General features: G+C 47.3%; 1 protein-coding gene across 1 annotated transcript in view; it reads left to right on the forward strand.

Moving 5' to 3' along the window:
- MIPOL1 (mirror-image polydactyly 1) overlaps window positions 1-22,439 on the forward strand; it is a 1,493,682-nt gene that overhangs the window by 414,461 nt on the left and 1,056,782 nt on the right. Inside the window, exon 5 of the mRNA XM_085627930.1 lies at window positions 20,607-20,649. Coding sequence (XP_085484056.1) covers window positions 20,607-20,649 — 43 coding nt within the window. The remainder of the gene's footprint in view (window positions 1-20,606; window positions 20,650-22,439) is intronic.

Consider the following 22,439-nt stretch of genomic DNA (forward strand, 5'->3'; position numbering starts at 1 on the left):
ATATATTTTTTTTTTCATAGAAAACTAGACTCCCGGACCGGTAGTGTACCAAGCTCCATCACCACGCGAATCCTATCCACCATATTGCGAAACTCGTTAAGGATGCGCATTTCAAATCCCGACAGCTTCGTAGCACCATGTCCCGCCTAACATCATATACGTGTAAGGTCGCGGCAGCTCCTAGTTTGGTATGCGACAGCTGCGTGGTACCAATACGCGTGTTACGTCATCTACGTATAGGGTCGCGCCGGCTGCGCATTCCATATGTGAGAAGTGCACACTGCCAGGCCATGTGTTACGTCATAGACGTATGGTATCGCGCCGAGTACGCCATTCCCTCATTTATTTTTTTATGTCTCAAAATTATATCTAAATAAGTTTAAAGTATATATGAGAGCGATAATCTAAAATATTTTCCACATTTATATATTTCTAACTGTAATAAACTTATATTAAGGTAAATATATTTTCTCAATCGCGTCGGGTGCGGCCTCCTTGCGCGCTCGTTGCGTGCTTGCCATGTGACCTTAAAAAAAAGCTTTTGATTGGTTCATAACATCTCCCATTGTAACAGTTGGAGGACCCCACCCATTTTAGTCATTCTCTCTACACCATTTGATGAAAGACACCTCTTCTGCTTACAGAGCTTTTTTGAAAACATTTTTGCTGTGTACACATATCTTATAGTACAAACAACATGCAACGATCATCTTGATCAATAGTCATGCTCTGTACAGTAGCCTTCCACGTGTGATACCCATGCATCTGAAACATTACATCAAAAAGCAAATGTGTATTGCACGATGCCCCTGGTGTGTGTGCGCGCATTGTTGTCCTGCCTTTCGGCCTGGGTATTGGTGGCTCGAAGGGGTATCATCAGCCACGGGCAGAGTGCACATCCTAGATCGCATGTGACAAACAGTAAAGTGTAGATTTGTGTTGCAGTATGCCCTGTCGTCAGGCTTTACCAGTGTAGTAGTGTGTCATATGTGAGACTTTCAGATTCACGTTTGACATGCATTGCTTGACTGTAATGAGCGTTATCACTGTGTATGACGTAGCCTCACTGCTGATCCTCCCTCCATCTGAGCACATTCACTTGTTTGCGCTTCGCGATAGCAACACTTTCAATAATACCGCACACCATTGACATGCATGTCTGCGCATATCCACAAGCTTGACAACTACATGTGATGTTGTCCATTCAATGTTTTCGGACAGCATCTCATTAACGATAGTTGCCGCCCTCCCGGTATATGCTACATTAATGTAAATTGAGGATTGTGCGACGTCAAAACTGCAACAGGGACACACACATAAGTACACTTCCTGCCCAGGCAGGAACTGAACAACGCCCCGGTCCCCGGAATAATTATTCACACCCCTACGCTGGCCTGGCGTACGCAAGCCCTGCCAACTTTGCGTACGTATAAATAGGATAACAACAACTCCACATGTCCCAGTTCTTCCACACTGCTTCAGGTGATATGGCCACATCCACCTCGCATATCACAATGCGCAATATAAAAAAGGGATCCATGAGGAGTACATCATCCTGGCAATCAAAACTCCATCTGAATTGTGAACCCTGCTGGACGTCGTGTTTGGACACAAAGTAATGACAGCAGGTGAGCAGTGCAGCCTGCGTGCACTGGGGCTGCAATTGAGCGCGGTGCTGCGGAAGGGATGGGGTGCATCAGCCTGGGTGCACAGGTGCAAACAAGCGATGTTGCTGTGCGTAATGATGTGATCTCTGACCTCATTCAGTCACATCTCTCTCTCATTTTAAGGACCTGCTGGACCGTACTGTAGGCCTGAGCCAGCGGGCAGCGCTGCCCTACAGACACATGGCGTTGACTTTTGGGGCACTGTAGTGAGCTGATTACTAAGTGTACATGCACACAGACTTGCCCAACTGCATTGCACGTGCACATTATGCTTCTAGCATGCGCTCTGTTCCTTTGTATGTGAACGTTGGGATAATATATTATTATTTACCCTTGTGTATTCTCGTGCACTCCAACTCCTCTTTGAACCACGATTACCACTAACAGTTGGTAAATCGTACTTCAAGAAGGAAGGATGCACTCAACTGGTGTTCTCTCTTAAGCTTGAAATAAACCTTCATTTACCTTAAGACGTTTCTACCATTATGTTATTTCTCCTTTTCCAGACACTGAGTTAGAGGCACCATAATTGGCGGAGCGGATGCTCAGGCCGTGATGAGGTCCTAGGCATTCTGACGCCTTCCATCGTGGTATCAAGACACCGTCCCCGACCGGAGACCTGCTGTGCCACCCTAAGAGCGGCACCCCGGAGTTGGAGCTCGCACCGGCACGTCGTTGGACATCCCGGTTGTGACAGGTGAGCAGTGAAGCCTCGGTGCGCAGGAGCTGCAATTGAGCACAATGCGTGGGAAGGGCCTGGGGTGCCGCAGCCTGGATGCACAGGTGCAGACAAGCGATGTTGCCGTAGATGATAATATAATCTCTGGCCTCATTCATTTCTCTGTTTCATTTGAAAGACTTGCTGGACCGCACTCTTTGTCGCGGATCCCAGCATCCCAGACACACAGGTGACAGGAGTTGAACAGTGAGGGCTGGGTGCAGTAGGCCAACGCTCTGTCTCCTACTCCCTCTGTTCTTTTGACTCTCCCTCCCCTTCTCCCTTCCACCCAGTCGGTCCCATTCTCACTTTCTTCCCTTCAGACTGACTACCTTTCTCTTTAGGTGTCGCCTACGCAGTGTGCATGCACTGCAAAGGAGACCTTTAGTCGTCGTGCAGCTCTTTTTACAAAGCACATACTCGTGCTTGTGGCGGCATATGGCTTGAGGTAGTGAGCAGCCACGCGCCACAAGCATGAGTATGTGCTTTGAAAACGAGCAGAATGCGCGATCACGCACCCGCTCATCGCCAGCACACTCACTCAAGTGCCTCTGAGCACCACTCGCGTGCTTTTTTTAATTTTCTTTTAGCGCGCGCGCACACAACTCCTGGGCTTTTTATTTCATTGTATTTATTTTGACGTTTTTAGAGCGCCTAAGTGGCGCCTTACGAGAACTTCAGGTCGTGTGCTGGTATTGCCTCTTTTCTGATGCCAAGTCATGAGCGCGGCTTAAGGCTGCCTCTGGTCTCATGCTGTGAGCCAATGGTGGTGAGTTTTAGGGATAGGAAGCGCATACTGTGAGCAGGAGCCAGTGTCACTGGGCAGGGTGCCTTGGGTCAAAGGGCAAGGACCCTTTAGTCTCGTGCAGAAGGCGCTTGCTTGAAACGTACAGTGCGCAGTGCTTTAGGTGGGCCGTGTCCCTCCTGGTCATAGACCTGCCAGCAATTAACAAGCATTTGCAATGCAATAGGTCTCGCATTTACGCGAGTTTGAGCTATTGACAATGCAAATAACAATGCCTTTTATTTTTGTTTTAGTTTTTCATACATCAATAAAAGGCATTGTCATTTACAATGCCAATACCTTAAACTCGCGTTAATGCGAGACCTATTGTATTGCAAATGCTTGTTCTCTTGGACATGGCACACATACTTATGTTTCTTCTTTCTCTTGCAGGTTTTGTATGCTGCTTCCGGAGTAGTCCCACCCACTTCTTTCATGTTTTACTGTTGTTCGAATAAAGTTACGTTTCCATTTATTTGTGTTGTTTTAATAAAAGGTTTTTTTTTTACCAATAAATGAGTGTATGGGTCTTGTTCTGACAACACTTGTCTGTAGTTTGCTAAAATCGGCAGTTGATGGTAGGTTACGAGGGAATCATTTTTAATTTTGCGGTGCACCTTCCAAATACAAACCAACAGACTATTACATAAATGAAGTCTTGTTAATTCTACAACGGCAAGGGTTCTATGAGTGTATCACTTTAAACACCATGAGTACTGCCCGTGTGATTTCAGAACCAATAAGGCACTGCCTAGGGCCGCCGAGGCTTCAAGGACTGGCGAGGCCCACCCTGCATATTTAAGTAAAGCCCGGAGGTTGCCGATCCCCGTTCTTGAGTTGGTCTCGAAGCCCCCCGAACAATTTGTAAACAATACCTGGGGAGGTGTCGATCCCCTAGGCTGCGAAACGTCTCTGTGCCCTGCCGCGCCTAATTTACATGTGAGATTAAGGTCTCCAGTGCTGCAGAGACCCCGCAATATAATAGGATTGGCCCCGGAACATTACCCACCAGTGGCCTCATTTAAATGAACGGGTAAGACCCCGCTTCATTTTTTTTTCTTCTTTTTTTCTCCATTTTTACCATCCGGATCCGCTTTATTGAAGCGATACAAGGTTTACCTCCTTTCGTTTCAACGAGGCAAACAAGAATTTACTATCACAGGGTGGAAGCAATGCTCTCACCCTGTAATAGCAAACAGAAATGTCCTGCGGATGCACACCCCCGGACATTGTATGAGTTGCGCCTGGGAGGTGGTGCTCCGTAGGGCCATAATGCATTGGTTAATGCATAACTACAGAATTAGTATAAACGCATACTAACACTACTTGCACACGTGTATTACAGCAATCAGAGTGTAGTGAAGAGGCAGAGGAAGCCCAAAATCAAAAAATATAAATCCTACCAGAGGTAGGATCACATAGTTCGATCAGCCGACGACCCTGGGATGAGTAGAAACAGCTTCACCAAGAAAACGGGTCTTTATCTAAACGCAAGCAAGCTCAAAATCTTGGTGAGTGCTGCCTTCTTTTTTACCTTCTCCCGCTCCTCGCCAAATTTATGTAGTGAAGAGGAATCAATAAATCAATCAAGGAATTTGTAAAGCGCACTACTTACCCGTGAGTGTCTCAAGGCGCTGAAGGGAGGGGGGAACCGCTACTGCTCGAAGAGCCAGGTCTTGAGATGTCTTCTGAAGGTGAGCAGGTCCTGGGTCTGCCGTAGGTGGATGGGGAGGGTGTTCCAGGTCTTGGCGGCGAGGTAGGAGAATGATCTGCCGCCGGTGGTCTTTCGTTGGATGCTGGGGACAGCAATGAGGGCGAGGTTTGCTGAGCGGAGCTGGCGGGTGGGGGTGTAGAAGTTGAGTCTGTTGTTCAGGTAGGCTGGTCCGGTGTTGTGGAGTGCTTTGTGTGCGTGGGTGAGGAGTTTGAAGGTGATCCTCTTGTCGACGGGGAGCCAGTGCAGGTCTTTCAGGTGGGGGGTGATGTGGCTGTGTCGGGGTACATTGAGGATCAGACGTGCGGAGGTGTTTTGGATGCGTTGTAGTCGATGCAGGTGTTTGGCTGGGATTCCTGCGTAGAGTGCGTTGCCGTAGTCCAGCCTGCTGCTGACGAGGGCCTTTGTAACAGTTCTCCTTGTTTCTGATGGGATCCACTTGTAGATCTTGCGGAGCGTGTTGTAGCAGGAGGAGGAGACGGCGTTGATCTGCTTCGACATGGAGAGGGAGGAGTCGAGGACGAATCCGAGGTTGCGTTGTCGGTAGGTGTGGGTGCTGTTCCCAGCGATGTTGGCCACCACGAGTCGTCCCAGGCCGAGGGGGTGCATCCGAGGATGAGGACCTCCGTCTTGTCCGAGTTCAGTTTCAGACGGCTGCTCTGCATCCAGTCGGCGACGGCCTTCATTCCCTCGTGGAGGTTCGTTTTGGCGGTGTGCGGGTCCTTGGTGAGGGAGAGGTTGAGCTGGGTGTCGTCGGCGTAGGAGCTGATGTTGAGGTTGTGCTGACGGGCTACTTGTGCGAGGGGGGGCCATGTAGATGTTGAACAGCGTCGGGCTAAGTGATGATCCCCGGGGAACGCCGCAGATGATGTCGGTGGCTTCGGATAGGAAGGGTGGGAGTCGGACTCTCTGGGTTCTGCCGGAGAGGAAGGATGTTGTCCAGGGGACGAGGGAGGGAGGGGCAGCTGGGAGGGGAGAGCGGGACGAATCGGGACACAGGGGGGGCTGGGCCCCAGGGGAGGCAGCGGCGGGAAGACAGCAGTGGATCCGACCAACCACCAACAGGACCAGACAGTAAGGCAACCGTCTTCTCCAGCACCATGTAAAAACTCCCCAAGATTCCCCTCATGACAGCCCTGCATTCTAACATTACATACTTACATTCTAGTAGCATTACATACTAACATTCTACTATGACTTACATTGGAATACTACACAGAGCATATGACTTTACAGCAATGAGCTCATGGTTTTATTCTCGAGTCTTGAGACCGGTAGGGGTGAGTAGTTCACTTCCCACTCCCTGTATTGTATAAATGCAAACTAACATTACTTCCACAGCTATGCTACAGCGCCCAGAGCACATCACTTTACAGCAATGAGCTCACGGTTTAATCCCCGAGTCTTCAGACCAGTAGGGTTGAGTAGTTCGCTTCCCACTGCCTGTATAGTATAAACGCATACTAACACTACTTACACAGTTATACTACAGCAGCCAGTATGCTACAGCGCCCAAAGCCCATCACTTTACAGCAATCAGCTCGGTTTGATCCCTGAGTCTTCACACCGGTAGACGTGAGTACTTTGCTTCCCACTTCCGGTGTAGTATAAACGCAATGTAGGGGTCAGTAGTTCGCTTTCCACTCCCTGTATGGTATAAATGTCTACTAACACTACTTTCACAGGTATGCTACAAACACCAGAGCACATCACTGTACAGCAATGACCTCACGGTTTAGGCTCTCGGTTACCCGAGTGTAGCAGCATCTCATCTCAGCACCATGTCACTCTGAGCAACACCGCACTTTCAGTCTGGTAGGAGTGACTTCTTCGCTTCGCACTCCCCCACAGAGGTTACAGTGCTCCTATCCTCCTGTTTCCTACTCTTTTCGCCCTTTTTCCCCCTTACTCGTTTCAACGGAATCACAAAATGGCTGCCAACACTTCCTAGTTGCAACCGCTCTCAGCCAATAAGCAGCAAGCTCGTGCTCGTAACGCCTCAGCCAATCAGAAGGCAGAATTCCCAAATATCGATATCTGTAAATTTTGATATTTCTCCAAAACTACTGAACGGATTTACACCAAATAAAGAAAAGCATGCTTTCTAGACCGAGACCCTTATCCCTGCCAAATTTGAGGTAATTCCGTTCACCCGTTTGACCTGTAGCCTTGTCTAAAGTTTCCTATGGAAATTAACATGGAGAAAACATGTTCTGGGACCCCCCTTTTTTCTCGCCCCCCCTCCCCCCCCCTCCCTTGACGATTCGCCCCCAAACTTTCAACATAGGAGCTGATATGAACAAAGAATTTGTTTGGAAAATTTCATGAAGATTCATCAAACGACGCCAAAGTTATAAGCAAATCAAAAAATGCTCTTTCTATGGAAACTTGGTCCTAACTATTACTACCTACTGGCATATATATGTATATGTATTTTTTCATTATTCATTAATTTCAACAATAAAGCGCTCCACTATTACCCATATCCGGCCTTCACTCTTCTGTTTCTGCCCATCCCTCCCACAACGTGTGATGGACTTTATATTGTACTTTTCAATAGTAACTGGAATACTTGAACCAGGTCTTATTGTCAAGTTGTTACACTTGATGAACTAAAGCTTAAAAATTAATGCCCTTGCGTGCTACGTACACCCCTTGATGGATAATATTACATCAGAGGTAACAAGGGTTGCTTGTTCCACAACTTATATTTATCGTGATCCACAATAGTGATCCGAGCTCCTGTACCACTAAAAGCTTCACTGGATCTCCTTCAATCCATACCTCAATTTCTGGGTCAGGTAGCTTTGTCCTGCTTCTCACATCTCACAAATAAAACCAATTATTTATGTTCCTCCTGTTTGTCATTTTCGTTAACTTCATACTCTTCACTAACTACACAACGTATAGAATTGATCTTGCCTCCTCTGCACACTTTAAAAAAATTACCCATTTTACCACATTTTTTGAACGGTTGACGATGTGCAGGACAATATTTGAACATAGAAACATAGCTGGGTGACCCACATCTATAGCAACTAACTCTCCGTGATTGAGAATTTTGAGCATAAAACATGGTCATACTCCTACCTTTCTTACTTTCTATGGGTATTACTGGTTTATTTCTGACTGCATCTGAAACATACATTTTACTGAGAGATTATTCTAAAAATATCACATCTTCACGGGAACCCTCTATGCTTTTAGCTTTATCCAAAGAAGGGTTTTTGCATGAAAGCAGTTCTTGTATTTTCTTTGAACTACATCTTACTACCAATTTATCCCTAACTGTGACTTGAAATTCCCAAATTCACATGTTGTGTCTTAAGACTTTCAAACGGGTGACATAGGTATCTATACTTTCAAATGGTTTTGTACACTAGTTAAAAAAACTTAAATCTATGAACTACTAGATTCTTAGCCGTAAAAAAATATTTATCTAACTGTGGAATTGCAGTATTGAATTCATCAAGTTCTTCTCCATCCATATGTTTTGATCTTCTACCCCCAAATGATAGTACATTAAACCTTGTTTTCTTTCTGGTTTGAACTTTGTTGCATCAATTGCTATTGATTAGGCTTAAAAGAACGAATCCATAGTTTCCACTCCAATTGCGGTGCACCAGGTTGTTGCGTACACAGTGCAGGTGGTGAAATACTCTGCATATCTCCTTTCTTGAATAGACACTTGTGGACTGTTGACACAGTACAGGAAAAAAAAAGAAGGAAAACAAATTGCAAATCTGAGAGTCGAGAAGGAAAAAAAAAGGCTAAAGCATGTAAATCGCTGTGAAGAGATGAAAGGTTACTTCATGCAATAGCACTGTAAATATGTGTGCAAAACATAGTTTTAGCATGCAAATCTCTAAAATATTGACTTCCACGAGTGTGCAAATCGCTGAAGTTTAATTAGACTTTGTGTGCATATCACAGTTTGAATAAAACATGACTTGCAATACTGTACAGAATCGCTAGAGACAGTGAAGGAATAGAGGACTGAACCAGACTCTATTGTTCTTCTTGCCAAGGGACATTCACTCTCAGGTCGCAGTGTAGAAAATCTCACAGATCGTCGGAGAACAAGAATTGTTATTGGAAGGAGGTGCGAGTGTTAATCGGCAGTCAGTATACAGATATACTTGAAGCACAAGGTAGGCTGTAACTTGCTTGTGTTGTGTACTTAAACGCTTCACATGCAGTTGCGGAAATAGTACTCTGAGTCAGCACGCCTGTGTAACGCAGCACACTTTTTTAGGTCGAGAATAGTGCAGTGCATATGCGCTGCACTAGAAAAACGACCTCTAGGAATCACTCTGGACTTTTCACACACTCGTGCGCGTGGTTTTTTTTCTGCATTATTTCAATTGATCTTTGCGTGTGTCTTTCTAAAAAGACAGCACGCAATTGGGCAAAGGCGGCTGCATGTCCCACCTTTCCCAGTAAATGTGTCTGCCTACGGCTTGCGGTTACGAGCAGGGGCGCCATCTTATCGGGGTCATGTCACCATCTGTTTTTTATTAGCACGTTAGCGTTTGCCGCGCTGCCGTGCTCACTTGCCCCGCTTCTCTCTCGCGCCATTCTTTTTGACCGACCCTGCCTTCACATGCACACGCACAGCCCTGCCAATGCTCTCTTTGCAATGAGAAACTTGTGCATTTGCTGTCATGCTAGGCCCATTGCTGTTGACTTGTAGAAGAAGGACGGCAGCAGAATCGTGTTTTGACAGTGGCGGCAGAGGTAGCGAGACCTCTGTTTACACACACGGCTTCTGATTTTCTCTACTGTGCTCGCTTTCTGATTTGGTACCGGCATTATATAATGCAATCTTAACTTTAAGGCAAGCACCCTATTAATCTTATGTTTGACCTCACAACCCCAGGTTCGAACCCCAGTGCGTCTGCTCAGCTTTTCATCCTACTAGAGGCCGACGGACTAATTAACATTCATTTGGTTGGCAATAAACATCTGTTACTCTGCACCAAGATGCAGCATACTCCAGCCCCGCCTTCACTTGCACACTGGGATAACTCACTGGCGCCTTCTTTCAATTTGGCTCCTGATTTTCTCTACTGTGCTCGCTTTCTGATTTGGTACTGGCATTATACAATAGGAGCCAGCAGCGGCGGCGTGCAGGCTGCCATCTGTTTTGGGTCAGGTTTCATTTCCAAATCTTGCCGCTTTCATTAAAAGGCGCGTCCCCTCCACCCCACCTCCACAAGAGTGCGCTTTCATTTTCTCTAAAACACAAAGGAACAGAAACTAAATCAATTGCGGTGGCATCTTACTTTTCAGCGGAATCGTCAGCACCGTCTAATGAGCGGGCCTTGGCCAACCAGCCTACCCTGGAAGGTAACACGCAGCTGCTACAGTAATTAAAGCTCCTTAAAGACCACTCATGTCTTGGGGTGTTTCAGTAAATAGCTACATTGTGATGCTTAACCATTTGTTGACCGGTTAAACAAAACAGAAGAACGTTCGCAATTAGCATTTTACCCTAACGGTTGTGGATAAAAACCAAACATATACAGCAGGTAGGCACAGCGTAACTCTACAGAGTGCATCTTTTCACTCCCCCACCTCAGAAATCTGCAAGCACTTATCCTTTCATTCCTTTTTATTTTTTGCATTATGTAGCGTGAATTAAGGTATCAAAGCACTTTACATTAGTACTAGTTCCATTACAGAAATCTGCCCGGTGGGTGATAATGTGCTGCATGGCCAAACACTTATAAGGTCCCAAAGGCGAGACCTATTGGCTATACCAATGCTTGTAAAATGAATGTTGCTCGCGCTCCGCAACAGAAGAGAGTTCATGCTTTGGGTGCACGCTGCATGTTTTTTCAAAGATAACAGAGCTTGAACTTGAGGAAAAAATGGAGCTGAAGTTTTGAGTCGGGTCGGTTGCCAGGCAAATGGGGATGTGGATCACGGCAATACCGGTAATGTCAAAACAACTAAGAAAAAAACTTTTACAGAGCCTCGTTGAGCCTCTTACGGCTGTGGTACACCTCCGGGAGCCTTCCAATTCGGTAGTGTCTCTCCCCTTAAATATTCACCTACGAGTGAATTATGCCGTCGGCCCTTACTTCTTGCTTCTTTCGACGAGCAATGACTCCCTGGCCCCCACGATGACTTCCTTTTTCTAACAAAAGGAACCCAGATTTTCGCCACTTATGTAGTAAGTACGCCAGACAAGATGTAGGAGGAGTAGAGGTTTAATCAGTAAGATACATCCTTCTTCAAAGGGGACACAGGAGTGGAGTAACTGACTAGTAGAATCAGGGAGCTCCAATGAACTCATCACATTACCATCCTCAACCTTCTAATCTGCACATCACCACGGCTGTCCGTGTGCCCTGGTGTGTACAACGAGTCCCTCTGCTCTGGTGTGTGAGTCCCTGTGTGTGCAGGGAGTCCCTCTGCCCTGGTGTGTGCAAGGAGTCCCTCCGCCCTGGTGTGTGCAAGGAGTCCCTCCGCCCTGGTGTGTGCAAGGAGTCCCCCCGCCCTGGTGTGTGCAAGGAGTCACCCCGCCCTGGTGTGTGCAAGGAGTCCCCCCGCCCTGGTGTGTGCAAGGAGTCCCCCCGCCCTTGTGTGTGCAAGGAGTCCCTCCGCCCTGGTGTGTGCAAGGAGTCCCCCCGCCCTGGTGTGTGCAAGGAGTCACCCCGCCCTGGTGTGTGCAAGGAGTTCCCCCCCGCCCTGGTGTGTGCAAGGAGTTCCCCCCCCACCCTGGTGTGTGCAAGGAGTCCCCCCCCGCCCTGGTGTACGCAAGGAGCCCCCCCCCCGGCTCTGGTGTGCTCAAGGAGTCCTCTGTGCGGGTGTGTCCAAGGGGTCCCTCTGCCCTGGTGTGTGCAAGGAGTCTGTAAGGATCCACACAGGAAAAAAGAGTAGAGAATTATTCATTATTCTTCTCCAGATACCTCCAGCTTACAGCACCAGCTTCCCAGCTCCAGCGTCCCTTCTCCCTTACACGATAAGCCTTCCACATTATCACATTGGTTCTGAATTCCATATTCCTTCGAGAGTTCTACACATCTTTCCCTTTACATACAACAAATTGTAAAATAATACAGAAGAAATTAAGCATTGAAACCATAATGGCAATGCTCGTCAACAATGAGCTGCAAGATAATAAACCCATTTCATACATTACAACCATTAGCAAGAATAGGTTGGGGACTTTGACATTTGCACACTGTTAGAACCGGCGGTCTCTAGTTGGCAGAGGTATACACTTCTGACAAATAGGGACCCACCTCCTCTAGTCAGGTCAAGGGGATTACACACTCCGATAACCCCTGCTCACCCCCTTGGTAGCTTGGCAGAGCAGACAGGCTTATCTCAGAGGCAGTGTGTTAAGCATTTATGACCACATACAGTAATAAAGTGAATACACTACAAACGGACACAACACAGGAGTTATTATAAAAATAAGTATTTTTATATAAGGCTTAGCACAAGACCAAATAACGATAAGAATATACCACAATCTTTATAAATATTCTTTGGAAGGAAAAATAATAGTTCAGGTAAAGTTTCTTATTAGGAAATAGTACTTTAGCAACAAAAGTAAGTATTCTTCTAAAAACACAGTTCTTGGCAACAATGGGACCCTCACAGGAGTCACACGACGTCGAGGTTACGATATTCCCAAGGTTCGGCGTCGACCGCGAGGAGCGCTACGTTGAGCCTGGAGTTGCAACAGACCCCACAAACACAGTACCTTTAGAATGAAGCAACACGGTGATCCACGGCGTCGAAAGGTCGGCGTCGATCGTGCCTCGGAGTCGGGGCGATCCGCAGCGGTGTCGAGAGGTGTCGGGCCTGAGCAGCGCTCACGGCGTCGAGAAGGGTGCCGCGTCGATGCGATCAGCAGCGGCGTCGAGACGGGGTCACTTGGAGCTGGAGCCGAACTCACTACTCACTGGCGTCGCTACTGGCGTCGATCGGGGCCGGCGGCGAAGGCTCGGAACACTGGAGCCGTACTCACGATGTCGAGCTGGATTCGGCGACGTCGAGAATGCAGATTTCCCCTGTGCACTGGAAACACCACGTTCCAGCAACAAGCAATTCAGCAGAGGGTGAAATCCTTTAGCCCTGTGACTTCAACAGGAGGCTGGCACTCTTCCAGCCCTTGGAGATTTTCTTGCAAGCTTGAGAGTACACACTAAGTTCCTCTCTCCTTGTCCCTTGGCAAAAATAAAGAAGCAGCTTCAGGTTCCCCCCAGCAAACAGCACACTGGCAGAAGAGTCCTTGGATCAGCAGGCTTCTTGTCCTTGGTAGAGGTTTCCTTGTCAGAAGTGATCTTAGTTCTTTGGTTCAGGGGTCCTTCTTTTATAACCCTTTTCCGCTTTGTTCCCTTTGTCCAAGCAGGGAAATTCCCCCCATCCCAGGTTTGTTGTGGGTGTTGCCAGGCCGAGGCACCTGGCCTATTCACTGAGCAGGGCAGGGTCATCAACCGCCCAGCAGGAGGCGGAGCCAGTATTGTCACTGGCAGGGGCAGAGCCATCAGTCGCCCGGCAGGAGGTGGAGCCAGCATTGGGTCAGGCAGGGCAGGCTACCAGGGACTACTCTTCCCCCACTCTAAAGGTAAATGCCTCATTCACCCCACACTGACTCATTCAGACCTCTGGAGCCACCCAGCCCCTGACACACACACCAAACCAGCAGAGACCGGTGGATAGTTGGACAAGAAAATAGCCACTTTCTAAATGGGCTATTTTCAAACACAGAATTTAAAAACCATCCATCCTAAAGGATGTGTTATTAATTTCTGAGTTCAGGGATACTAAACTTGAACCGCTACCATGCTCCCTGAATCAGATAACATTATAATGGAGTTAATAATCAGTCTGCCCATTCTGGCCTATGGAAGGCAGGTAGCCCTTTAATAGTGAAAAACGAAAATGGCTGTAATTCACTATTGGGTCATGCCACACACATCAGGGCATGACCTACCTTTTACCAACAATGCAACCAGCCCTAGGGCCTACCATAGAGGTGTCTGAAATGTGGCAAAGTGAAGGTTTTAGAGACTGGCAAGTAGGTTTCCTTGCCAAGTCGACATGGCAGTCAGGGACTGCACACAGGCTCTGCGATGACAGCCTGGGACACATTTTACAAGCTGCTTCTGTGGGTGGCACAACCGGTGCTGCAAGTCCACCAGCAGCAGTTAACTTACATGCCCTTGGCAGACGCAGTGCACTAGACTAGGGTCTGAACAGTAAGTCAACCAAGCCAATAATGGTAACACCAATCAATGTATCAATTTAACATAGGGAGCACTTGCACTGTGGCACTGATCAGCAGCGGCACTGTGCCCAAAGCAATATTCCAGTATCAGACCACAGGAGGTAGCCCATATACCACAGTGAGACTGGGGCAGTACATGATATCTAACAACAATGTCTCAATGTGGGATTCATTGGAAAGACAAGTTATTCCAAAGCAAACCATATCATCAAGTGACGGAGGAATGAATCCATACAAAGAGGACACAGGGAGACCAGAAATGCAGAAGAAAGTTATATTTTCAACACATGATGGACATATTACGTCATATGTACATATCGCATAAGTTTAAAGCACTGCGTAACACTTAGTGAAAAAGTGTAACCAACAAAATACTGTGCACAAGTGCTCATGAGAATCGTGACGGCGCAAGTGACACATGAAGTGGTATGTACAGCGGTGAAAGGGCGCAACAGAGAGAACAATAATACAATGATTAAGTCAGAGTTAGGGCATTTACACAATTAATGAAGGGATTATGAAGGAACAATAGAGCAAATGCCCATGGTACAAATGCGCCAAAAGTAACGCTGTTGAAGTCGACGGCGTTTCGGCCAGTAGCACTCTAGGCCATCATCAGGACTGGTTACACATATTTGGGGCAGTGACGCATGGAGAGGTGGGCTGGAACCAGCAGGGAACGGCCAAGTCGGGATTCCGGCAGGTCCAGTAAGGTCTCAATCGCCGCCTGATTCGTACCGGCCTGCAACCTGCACTGGACCCCTCCCGGCGATTCACTCGCCTCCTTCTTCATTCACTGCGTCCCTCAACTGAGACCTTACTGGACCTGCCGGAATCCCGACTTGGCCAGTTCTCCACCCCACAGTGGGCGCCATTTTGGACTGTGCTAACAATCACATCGGTTCCTGTATATTATATATTACCTTTATGACCACGCCATAATGCTCCAGCTAATAATTTATTCGTACATGTATTCTTTCATGTCAATAAGTCATTTGCCAGTAAAAGTGGTGGTTTTTAACTCAACATTTTAGGCAGGTTTAAGCTTAATCCTCACACAGACAATTTACGTCTTAAGAATGTGCATCTCCCATTATATCTTCTCCTGCGTAATGTACTGCCTCATTGTCATGTTTCAAATTTATTACATTTCATGTCGTGTAGTAAGTTTTCTCTCAATACAATCCTGTCCATTTCATTTCAGCATATTCGAGACTCATATCCACAAGTCTGGACTGAAAACCATTACTGAGATCACAACGCGAAGCCTTTATTCCTACGTACATGGGTACAATATTACTGTCTGCTGACTTTATTCCACTCAATGTAGTCATTTAAACCCACTTGGTCTGCTTTCTCAGAGAAAATCCAGAGCGCTTCCTTGACTGCCAGTATCCGCATCACAAAATGTATTGTCCAGTGAGGCGAATAATGAACCTCGCACCCTGATGAATTTGCCACGACATAGCAATGGCAATGAAACATGTTGGCCTACTTTGACAAGGTTTGCAACATGCAGTGCTGTTAACTTGAGTAATTCACGATTGTGAATAAAGAGGGTAAATCGAACTGTGACTCTTATCTCAATCTTAACTGATGGAACACATCGTCCTTTGTAGATCGCGGGGATCTTTGTTTTTGCGGTAGTTAATTTCTCCTTTCTGCTCTCTGTCTTCTTATTGGACACGATTCAGTTTTCTCAGTGAATAGGCAACCAATGATGATAAAACGTGGGCATGCTGGTTAGAACCTGCTGGTAGCCTCCCTGGTGTTGCGTACGTGAGGTGCCCACTCACTCTTTCACTTATTTCTTGTAAGTGTTCTTTACTCACATGTTGTGGGGTAGGGTATGTGTTTGCGGATTGACTGATTGCAGTTCATTTTTAAGATACTTAAAAGGTTGGGGGTTCTAGGATGGGCCTAAACTGGACACATTGCCAGAGATTGGTTGGAGGTAGATATCCTCACGTTAGAAGCCTTTCCTCTGGAAAAAAATACTTACCCTCTTTAAAGCCAGGCCCTTATTGTATTGATAACTTCTCTTTTTCTTTATCATCAACCTGTGATTTTCTATCCGCTTCAACACTTCATTTCTCCCTTCATCATGTTGCACTTTATTTCTTCCCACTATCAGCACATCTTGGAAACAAAGGACTTCTTTGAGTCATGTAAATATCTGCTGCACAATTCTCTGAAGCAGTGCTGAGGCAGATGGTAGTCCAAACGGCATCCTATAATAGCGGAAAGCCACAAGCGGCGTAAAAGACGAGGTAAAATGTTTTGAGTCCTCATGCAGAGCAGTTTGGTACTTTGTCGCAGACATGTCGATCGCACTAAAAATCTCATCACACCCACCCCCCCATAGCTGTCAACATTTCAGAAATGTTAGGTAAGGGTTGCATATCGACTCATATGTTCTTTTTTAGGTCGCTCAAGTCCACACACAGACTCATTATCCCTCCTTCCTTGGGTGCTACAACAATAGATGCTAACCACTCCATAGCCTCAATAGGCTCTATTATACCTTGTTCCAACAACTTCTTGAGTTCCTCTTGTAGAGGTTCCTTAATTAGGTGAGGTACATTTCTAACTTTGTGCACAACCAGCGCAGCATTATTTTTTGTAATGATTTGGTGAGAAAAAAATTTAAGCTTCCCAAATTGGTCGGTAAAAACGTCTGAATATTTCTCCATTATGGTCACCTCATAGCTCTCAACATTGTGCACATCCGTGATCATAACAGGTTCAGTGACATTAGGATTCAAGGTCATGTTTAGATTTTTTTGGTGCCGCCAGCATAGAAGATTGGAACCTTGCTTAGTCATTTACACACAAACAAATACTTTTGTGCCATTACAGCTTATTACCATCCATTTCAATCCCATTATTTCTATAGTTTTTCTGCCATATCCAACAGCCTTGATGTCAGAGTTACTCCACATAGACTCCACCCCCTTTCAGTTTTTACAATGTTTTTTTAGACAGCAAGGTGTATAAACTCCCAGAATCAACCAGCATCTTGATATTATACTCATCCAGGCCCATAATGCAATGAGGTTTCTCCAGTTTATCATTACTTTCCCTGACAATGCCACCAGTATGCACAGTAGTTACCTTCCGATCCTCCTGACGCTCCCCACTCCTCCACATTCAATATTAATTCTCGGGTACTCTCACATGTGTCATCCACTTCTTGTACTTGGTTAAACTGAGTCCTAGCTCTACAGATTTTGGCAAAATGCCCTTTCCTTCCACAAGCTCGACAAGTTACATTCCAAGCCATGCACTTAGTTATTGACGCAATGTGGCTGAGAGCACCACAACTGTAGCATTTGACCACCCTTGGGGTAAGGCTTGAGGTGGTAGGAAAAACCTGCAAGTTATCATTTAGCTTGTCAGAGGGCTGAGATTTTACATTGCGTTTCACTTTCTTAGCTTCATCAATTGATGCATGTACCACCGTCACACTTATCCATCTCCTTAATCCACAAATCAGTATGTTCTAATCCCTTTGCAGTCTGAATTGCTTCTTCCAACGTAGGGTCTTAATTCGTTATTTCTCCTTTACCCTTTTATTGTTGGAGCACCTTACGATTTGATCTCGTATGAGGGAATCCCCTAACCCTCCAAATTGGCAAGACAAAGAGACCCCTTAATGGATCCACACAGGAAAAAATAGTAAAAGTGTTTTCTTTACTCTCCCCCATACCTCCAGTTTACACCACCAGCTTCCCAGCTCCAACCTCCCTTCTCCCTTACAAGATAAGCATTCAATTTGATCAAATTGGTTCTGAATTCTATATTCCTTAGAGATTCTAACAACTCCATACAGCCCCTCCGCCCTGGTGCGTTCAAGGTGTCCTCCTGCCATCGTCGAGTGTACAAGGAGCCCCCCCCCGTGGTTGTGCGTGGAGTGCCCCCCCCCCCCCGTGTGCGCGAGGAGTCCCCCGGTCCTGGTGTGTGCCTGGTCCTGGTGTGCGTTAGGAGTCCCCCCTGCCCCGGTGTGTGCGCAAGGAGTCCCTCGGTCCTGGTGTGTGCGCAAGTGGTCCCTCCGCCCTGGTGGGCGCGAGGTGTCCCCCGGCCCCGGTCTGCGTAAGGAGTCCCTTGGCCCCGGTGTGCGCAAGGAGTCCCTCGGTCCTGGTGTGTGCGCGGCGGCGCGCGCAAATGGTCCCTCCGTCCTGGTGGGCGCGAGGTGTCCCCCGGTGTGCGCAAGAAGTCCCTCGGCCCGGTGTGCGCATGTCCCCTCCTACCTGGTGCCAGGCCCCCTCCCGCACGAGCCTGAGCCCACCGAGCTCTCTGACTTTGTGTTTTCTAATCACACGGACTCTATTTGTTGCTTGCTTGTGAATTAAGTGGTATTTATGGCATTAAGGCCCCCGTGGCCTTCCCCACCTGCGGAGGCGCCGTAATTGCTGCCGCTCGCCGGCGCTGGCGGTATTAATTCATGTTTACTCTCGTCGTGGCCGGATTAGTGCCTGCTAATTGATGCCTTCATTAGGCGCGCCGAGAAGGCCTCTTTGAGGAGCTATGTGTCCGCGGATCTTGAAGGCGCGCCGTGCCCATGTCTTGCCATATGAGCCATTTATTAAAAAGACACCGCCTCTTATTAACCTTTCTCTGCGCCGCGTCGGGGAACACGGCTCCTGATATTAAAACCCCCCTCTATCCCCAGCTAATCCCAAAGCAAATGAGGCGGGGGGGGGGCGGGCTTCCACCCTCCTGCCTTTGTGGGAGGGGGCGGGAGACTGGCACCGGCGTGGCTGCAGAGGCACCGAGGGTGCCGTGCAGTTGCACTGCCAGGCACGGCAAGGGTTTGAGTGTCCCCAGCCTCACGGGGGGTGCAGAAGGGGGGGGGGGGCAGACGCATAGCCTAGCACCTGCTCTCTTCGGGGGTGCGGGCCCTGCCATGGGTGCTGGGGCGGGGGGGGTGGGGGGGGCAGTGAAACATCCAGATCGGGCAGGGCATGGTCTTGGACGCCTTTCCGGATCACCGGGACTGGCACCTGGTGGAGGCTGGACACGGATTATGCCGTGGGTTGGGGCAGGATGTGCCAGGAGCCGCACAGAAGATGGCGCTGGTATGTCAGTACTCTAGTGTCCTGGCGGGGTGAGAGGGTGGTAGGGAAAACCCGAAATCAGGTAGAGGGCGTGGGCAAGGGTCTGTCTTCAGAGCAGTGCCAGCTGCCACCCAGTACCCTCCACCCTGTGGGAGGTTGGAAGGAGGGTGGAATCAGCAGCTATTGGCATCTAGGAGAGGGCTGGGCAGGGGGCTTCAGAGCAGTGCCATCAGCAGGTCACAGCACTGAGCTGCCACCCAGTACACCCTCCACCCTGTGGAAAGCGGGGAGGAGGGTGGAATCAGCAGAGACTGACACAGGTCACTGTACTGAGCTGCCACCCTGTACCCTCCACCCTGGGGCAGGCAGGGAGGAGGCTGGAACCAGCACAGATTGGCATCAAGTAGTGGGCGGGTTTCGCCTCGACAGTAAGGGCATCAAATTCTGCAAGGCGGCCACTGGCACCAGCAGGCCTCACGGGTGGGCGGAGGGTCCAGCACTCCTGTGTCTAACCAGGCAAGGGGCGGGTGGGTTGAAAGGTGGTAGGTCCGAGGATGGCGTCAGCAGACAGTAGCATGTAGAATCCATGTATTCATTTTTAGGTCCCGCCTAGGCAACGCGCATGCGCTGCTCTAGGAGATGAGCTTTAGAAATTGGTCAGCTCTTTGCACTCCTGCTTGTGCTGGCTTACACCTTGCGGGAGCGAGCAGCGGCGCGCGTGCTAATTGAAAACAGATGGCCTGCATGCCGCTGCTCGCTCTCATGGATGCCAGCACAAGCGCTTGACTAGGCTTGTGTTTTTAACTTCAAGCTTCGTATCACCTCACTTTGCAACTTGCAACATTCTGGGATTTTTTTGCACCGTTCATTTCTCCCTTCCCTGCCGAAAGTCACGCTTTTATAGTGTCTTTTATCATCAATATGTGATTAAGAAAACTGCAAGCACTATCAGCGAAACGCATTCCTTTTCATGGAGTGCCCGTTTATTGCCTCGAGCGCTGTAAATCTGTCAGGCCTCCGCAAGCCTTTCACCTCGCTCTTCTCTCGCGCCTGCTCCTAGGCTGACAGGGCTCCCCAGAGGCCTTGTCCTAATCTGTTTTCAATTAGTTGCAAAATGGGACTGAAATTTCCCACATTAGGTCCGCTGCTTTTCTTGCACGAGTACATTTAAAAATAAATTATTGATCTTGAATATTTTGCCCTTTGATTTGGAGTAAGGAAGTGTTGGCTTTTTGATGTGCTTCTCAGTACTGCTGCACAGAAGTTTTAGCTCCAGAATGCCCTCGGAAAGGTGCGTCATACTCTGACACGTTATTGAATCCACCAATACCGCCTGTATTAGAAACAAATGTTGCCTGTCTGCCGTCATAATTGGTTAAGTGGCATTAAATACATTAATTGTTTTTTTTTTCACTTCAGGCTTCCCAATCATTACTTGGACATGTCAAGTTTGGTGAGTCAAGTAAGTCAGAGCTGACTTGTCTCAATGCATCTATATATCTATATATATATATTACTCCTCTTATATCTGTGAAGAATGCCTCTATTCTGTGGCCAGAGGAGAAATTTGTTGAGGACCGAGGACCAGAAATTATAGAATGAGGACACTGAATTCCACTGTGGCTGGTGAATTTGTGTGTTATTTTTATCCTCGGTCCCCTTTTTTTTTTAGGTTTTCTGTGTTTTGTGCTTGCACTATTCATGGTGAACATATTGTATTCTAGGTTTGGCGGTAGGAAAACGCCATACACGATATGGTGCCGAACTAGCGAATACGAAAGCCTTTGACTACATGTACGATATGACCTAGGGGACAATATCTACATTGGGATCGAATGGGTGTGGCTATCATACCACGTTGACCGTATACCAGACTATATAGCATTATTAACTAATGAGTCTAATATAACGGAAGGACAACTAAATATTATTGGATTAGATGAATTGGACTACTTACCGGTTCAGATTGTTAAGCGCAACAAATTTGTTAGTGGAATTTAATGGGCCGAATACCTTCCCAGTTGCAAAACAAACACAATTCTAAAAAACTTTTGGGACAAGGTTATCACGTTAAACCTGCCGTCTATTTGCCTACATTGCCCTGAAGAAGTCCTGGTTTTTGGGACGAAACGCGCTGGCTGTTTGCGTTTTAAAGAATTAAATAAAGAAAAAGAAAAACTTAACCAGTGTACAACGACTACGTGGATCCTTAGTGAATTATTATTCTATGGACTCTTATAAATACTGTTGCAAAGTGGTGCATCTCTAAGTTTGTTTTAATTTTTTGTTACCTTCGGTAACAGGGGAGGGCTCCTGGACAGTGATCACCTTTGGAGAATGTGAACACAAGAAACTATGCCTGTGTTAGACTAATTTGTACTGGTGACTGTATTGGAGTGGTTGCTTGATTGGTCCACTGTCCCTCTTTTTGTATTTATATTGTATTCTACACCTTACGAGGGTTGGGGTCCGTCTCTCTAAGCTAGGGACTTCTTTGCTTTTGTACCTTCAGCCATTGGCTTGCTGATCTTGTCATTCACCCTTTGGTTTAGCCTCAGTAATATTTTGGCATTAGTGTTTTTCTATTGACTTGCATAGGTGTGCCTTACACTTCCGTTAGAGTTCTTGAGCGACTAATTTACAGTCCACAAGCAGTGCTGTAAAACTGGGGCGTGAGCATTGACAAAAGCGGAGTGTGGCGCCTGCTTCAGGGATGCCGCGCTTTATATTTTCGCATTCTTTTGCCCATTCCTTTGCTCCGATCGAGCGTGCACTTTACAGTGCCCCAGGACACAAGTAGGGACTGAGTAAAGTGCTCCCGTAGCAGCACGCACTCTATGGTCCCCCGGGGCAAAAGCAGGCACCCACTCTAGCGGCCTTTTTTCCATTGTGCGTGCTGTATAGCAAGCAGCATGGAACATGAGGAAAATCTGCCCCTGTCTACTGGCGTCAGCCTTTTTTAAAACGCTGCTCTCCTCTTTTGTAAGTAAATCGAGATGGAGAGCTACTATGCCGAAAGTCTTATGGTGTGGGGACTGGTTTTTGTTTCTTGTGGCCTTCCCTTTGTTGTTGTTTCATCCTAGTTGCTTGCAAGCCTGCTTCCGGTTGCAACTCCCAGACCGCTGTTATTTTTTAAAATTATTTTGAAAAACATTGTTTTCAGGCTTGTTGGGTCAATTGTATCAACTGACTCAGAACAATAACAGACTTCACCATGGCAAAGATAAGCTCAGAACAATAACTCAGACTTCA

The sequence above is a fragment of the Triturus cristatus genome, chromosome 9, assembly GCF_964204655.1.
Source record: "Triturus cristatus chromosome 9, aTriCri1.1, whole genome shotgun sequence".
Taxonomy (NCBI): domain Eukaryota; kingdom Metazoa; phylum Chordata; class Amphibia; order Caudata; family Salamandridae; genus Triturus; species Triturus cristatus.